Genomic DNA, 5,270 nt, shown 5'->3' with positions numbered 1-5,270 from the left:
TCAAATGCTGCAGTCCTTCTTTCTAAAGAGAAATCAAGCGCTTACACCAAGAAATGCAAATTTAAGCAGAACACAATTTAGCAAAATATATAGACTTTCTCTGAGCCGTAATTTACAATTTTCCTAAGTTCTGTGTTATTGTCTAAATTTTTTATGCTTTGTATTACAGCTAATGGATACATTCCTCTAAAAAAGGTGATGAGTGATGTGAAAACAGTTACAGGCAAGTTAAAAGTTGCTATAAAGATTAAAATCCTGGGCTCACCCAGGGAATGGTGTCTAAGGTAGCCGGATCCCACATAGCCATCACGCAGTACAAGCCCTGGGCCCAGTATCTTGAAAAACATGCCAGACACAAGTGTGTTTGTGCCCAAAATCCTGCAAGGAGGGGGAAATTAAGATGTGACTGTGCCTCATGTGGATGCTTCCTCGCTTTCTCTCCAGTGAATGCACACGCTCTCTAGAAAATTTTTTAAATTTTTTTTTTTGGAGAGATTTTCACTGTAGGGCGCATGCGCTCGCCAGACAGACAGAGAGAGACATAGAGACAGAAAGCGAGAAATCACCTCCCAGGGGGGATGGTCACGCCGCAATCCCTTCTCCTCCATTCTCCTCTCGGGATCTTGGGCACGCACGCACACGCGCCCGGCATGAGTTTTAAGCCACCGGGTCCGGGACACGAACCGTGGTCGACTACGTGGGAGTCCAGCGACATAGCCATTACGCTAACTGCTGGTTCCCCCGAAAATTTTTTAAATTTTAAAAAGGTTAAAATCCTAATTACTTGGGCCAGCAAGGCATGATAGTTAAGGCACTGAATCTCGCATGGCCAACCATGTAGTTTGAGTCCCAGATCCAGTGGCTTGAAAAACACACCAAGTGGGACCAGCAGTTAGCGTAATGGCTATGTCGTTGAACTCCCATGTAGCCAACTGCAGTTTGAGTCCTGGACCTGGTGGCTTAAACTCACACTGGATGTGTGGCGCGTGCCCAAGATCCCGAGAGGAGAAAGGAGGAAAAGGGATTGCAGCGTGGCCATCCCCCCTGGGAAGTGATTTCTCGCTTTCTATCTCTCTGTCTTTCTGTCTTTCCGGCGAGCGCATGCACTCTAGAGCAAAAACCTCTCCAAAAAAAAAACACCACCAGGTGTGTGTGTGTGTTCAATATCTTAAGAAGAGAATGGAGAAGGGATTGTAACTTGGCATCCCCCTTGGTGGTACTTTCTCACATTCTTTCTCTGTGTCTCTCTAACAAACATACACACCTTATCAAAAACAAAACAAAACTTATTCTTTAATAATATTTTCCCAGGACCAGCAGATGGTGTAATGGTTATGTCACAAGACACCTGCATGATTGATCATGGTTCTAATCCTGGACCCGGTGGCTTAAAACTCACACTGGGCACATGTGTGTGCATGCCCAAACTCCTGAGAGGAAAATGGAGGAGAAGGGATTGTGGTATGGCCACCCACCCATCCTGGGAGTGGTTTTTCACTTTCTGTCTCTGTCTCTCCATGAGTACATGCATCCCATAGCAAAAAATCTCTCAAAATAATAATAATAACAATAATAATAATATTTTTCCATCTTGTGTTTTCAGTTATTACATAAATTCATGATCATAGTATAAATACCCAGGAATCTACTGTTCAACAAAATAACTAGAATATTTCCAATCATTGCATAAACCCATGGTTTCTTCCTTATCCCATTGTCCTGCCTCCTCACCTTTTAAAATAAAACTATCATGAATTTTATATTACTTATTCTCCTTTATAAAAATTGTAGTCTTCAGCCATGATTCAAGTCCCAGACCTGGTGACTTAAAACTCATGCAGGGCAAGTCTGCATGCATGGCCAAAATCCCAAGAGAAGAATAAAGGGATTTCTGTGTGGCCATCCTCCCTGGAGAGTGATTTCTGGCTTTCTGTCTTTCTGTTGAGCACATATGCCCTATAGCAAAAATCTCTCTAAAAACTTTAAATAAAAAAAAATAATAATAGTCTTGGGACAGCCAGTGGCATGGTGATTAAGGCAGCCAGATCCCACTTGGCCACTTCAGTTTGAGCCCAGACCCAGCAGCTTGGAAAACAAACCAAGTGTGTGTGTGTGTGTGTGTGTGTGTGTGTGTGTGTGTGTCTGAAATCTTAAGAGGAGAATGAAAAAGGGCTTGTGGCATGGCATCCCCCTTGAGGGTGCTTTTTCACTCTCTCTGTCCCTCTCTGGCAAATATACACACCCTATAGCAAAAAATAAAAAAATTTAAAAATTTAAAAAAGGTAAAAACCAAAACACCTTATTCTTTAATAATGTTTTCCCGGGACTAGCAGATAGAATAATGGTTTAATACTCAATACCACTGAGTCCCAGTTCAAGCTGAAGAATGCTGCGTACATGTGAGTACATGCCCAAAATTCTGAAGGGAGAAATGGAAAAGGGACTGCAATATGTTCATTCCCCATGGGGGATGCTTTCTCACTTTCTCTCTCTCTCCCCTCCCCGCATCTCTCTGACTCTCTCCAATGAGTATACCTGCCCTTTAGCAAATTAAAAAAAAATAAAATATATAAAGTAGTGCCAACTTACACCAAAAATAGTTATTCTACTAATCATCCTACCAGCAAACTATAAGAATTCCTGTTGCTCTATATTTATGCTTGTGCATGTTATTATTAAAGTTAGCCAATCTAGAGGATGCAAAAGGGCATCTCACTGAGGTTTAAATTTGTATTTCCTTGATTACTGAGGCTGAACATCTTTTCAGACATTTGTGTTTTATCTTCAATAAAATGCCAGTTCATACCTTTTGTCTATTTTCCTGGTAGGTTGTTTGTTGTTTGTTTGTTTGTTTGTTTTGGTTTTGCTATAGAGCCCATGCACTCACCAAAGGGAGATAGAGATAGGGGGAAGTGAGAAGTTATCCATCCCCACCCTGGGGGGAATTGGGAGGATGACCAATCCATAATTCCCACTCCTCCTGTCTCCTCTCAGGATTTTGGGCATGTTTGCACACACACACAGGATTCAACCCATGGAGCTGGCCGTGTGGAATCCAGGCCCTTATCCTCCATAACACCTGCTATCCCTGCTTGTCTTTTTAAAAATGTGTAGCTCTTTATACTAGACAGTAGTCCTTTGTTAATTATATGAGGGGATATCAAAAGCTTATGGAAAAATGAAAGTGAGGCATAAGTTTACTTTAATGTAAAAAAATTTGGAATCCCTGCATACTTTTTTCACAACATGAGTTTTCCAAAATGTTTTAGAAGACCCCTCATATGTACTACAGATATCTTCTCCCAGAGTATGTCTTACCTTTTCACTTTCTCTATGGTGACTTTTGTTGAATCTCGGTAGTTTATAATTTAATGTATAAAGTTTTACCACTCCTTTTTTTCCCAGATTAGCATATTTGAGGTCTTGTCCAAGAAACCTTTCTTTGCCCCCAAGGTAATGAGCAGTATTTGATATTTTCTTCTTAGATTTGAAAGTTTGAACTTTTTTTACTTTCAGAATTAATTTTGTTTAACTGAGATAGAGACCTCATTTCAGTCTTTACCTTTATTTGTTGATAAACAATTGTTTCAGAATTGTTTATTGAATGGTCCTTTCCCCAGTGATTTATAATATTTGCTTCATCATGAACCAAGTTTTCATATGTACATGGCTGTTTCTGAGCTATCTATTCAGTTAATTTCTTGGGCTTTATATTAAGTGTTTGCATCAACTATAAGAGGTCTTACTTTTTAAACTTTTTAAGAGTATCTCATATGTTTTGGCCCTTTGCTCTTTCATGTGGATTTTAAAATCAGCTTATCAAATTTCTTCTTAATATTCTTTATCAACATTTTGATATTGGAATAACATTGAATATATAGATTAATTTGATGAGAATTAACAGATTTATGGTAGATTCTTATTCCAAGCATATGGTACAGATCTCTGTGTATTTAATCTGTCTTAATCCCTTTCAAAAAATCTTATTAACTTCATGTCTATACATTTTAATGTTCTTCTAATGAGAATAATGGGTTTTGGGTTTTGTTTTGAATTTTTATTGTAGGGCATGTATGCTTACTAGAGACAGAGACGGATAGAGATAGGGAAAGTGAGAAGGCATCTCCGCCAAAGGATATGGTCACACTGCACTATCCCTCAAGTCTCCTCCCAGGATTTTAGGCATGCACACACAAGCACTTGGCATGTTTTTCAAGCCACCAGGTCCAAGACTGGAACTGTGCAATTGGCCATGTGGGAACTTCCATGGCATCAGCTGTTCCAAAAATACGTTTTTTAAAATTACATTTTCTACCTATTTTTGGTTAACATATAGAAATGCAACTGATTTTCCTATATTGATCTTAAATCTAGCTGCTTGTAAAAATCTTATTAAATTTCAAAAATCTTCTGGTAAGTACTGATGAGTTATTTTAGATACATAGATGCATACATTTGTACGTTTTATGCATGGATACATAAATGTTTATGTAAATTTCTGTATAAATAATTAACTGTGAATGGGACTGTTTCTGTTTCTCTTTATTTATTCTAAACATGTTTTTCCCTTGTCTTATTGCAAAAGCTATGATTTCCACTACACTGTTGAATACAGTGTTAGTAAACATTCTTATCTTGTTCTTCATTATAAAGAAAATATTTTAATGTTTTAGCTTTGAGAATGTTTGTTGAAGTTTTTGGATAATATCCTTCATCAGGTGAAGAAACTCTATTCTATTTTGGCTAGGAGAGAAGGACAACGTTTGTTTCTCTTCTTTCAGTTCAAGTCCCTGCTGGAAATTCACACTGGGCACATGTGCGTCCATGCCCAAAATCCTGAGAGGAGAATGGAGGATAAAGGACTGCAGTGTGACCAGTCCTCGTGAGGGCTGATTTCTCACTTTCCCTCTTTCTCTCTGTCTTTCTCTGAAAAGCACACACACTATGTAGCAAAACTAAAACAAAATATAATACTTTTTTTTTTTTTGGAGAGGTTTTTGCTATAGAATGCATGCACTCACCAGAAAGAGAGAGAGACAGAGAGACAGAAAGCGAGAAATCACCTCTCGTGGGGATGCCCATGCTGCAATCCCTTCTCCATTCTCCTCTTGGGATCTTGGGTACACACGCACATACGCCCAGCGTGAGTTTAAGCCACCAGGTCCCAGAATCGAACCGCGGTCAGCTACATGGGAGTTCAGTGACATAGCCATTACGCTAACTGCTGACCCCAATGATAATTTTTTTTTTTAAGTCAGTAGAGTGTCCAT

General features: G+C 39.1%; 1 protein-coding gene across 1 annotated transcript in view; it reads left to right on the top strand.

Moving 5' to 3' along the window:
• LOC114009794 (EF-hand calcium-binding domain-containing protein 13-like) overlaps positions 1-288 on the top strand; it is a 66,596-nt gene extending 66,308 nt beyond the window's left edge. The window contains exon 35 of the mRNA XM_027775987.1: positions 170-288. Within this exon, the coding sequence (XP_027631788.1) occupies positions 170-288 (119 nt within the window). The remainder of the gene's footprint in view (positions 1-169) is intronic.
• The last annotated feature ends 4,982 nt before the right edge of the window (positions 289-5,270 follow it).

The sequence above is a fragment of the Tupaia chinensis genome, unplaced genomic scaffold (genome assembly GCF_000334495.1).
Source record: "Tupaia chinensis unplaced genomic scaffold, TupChi_1.0 Scaffold000624_1, whole genome shotgun sequence".
NCBI classification, from domain to species: domain Eukaryota; kingdom Metazoa; phylum Chordata; class Mammalia; order Scandentia; family Tupaiidae; genus Tupaia; species Tupaia belangeri.
Note: the sequence above shows the minus strand (reverse complement) of the source record. Positions and strands in the feature narration are given on the sequence as shown.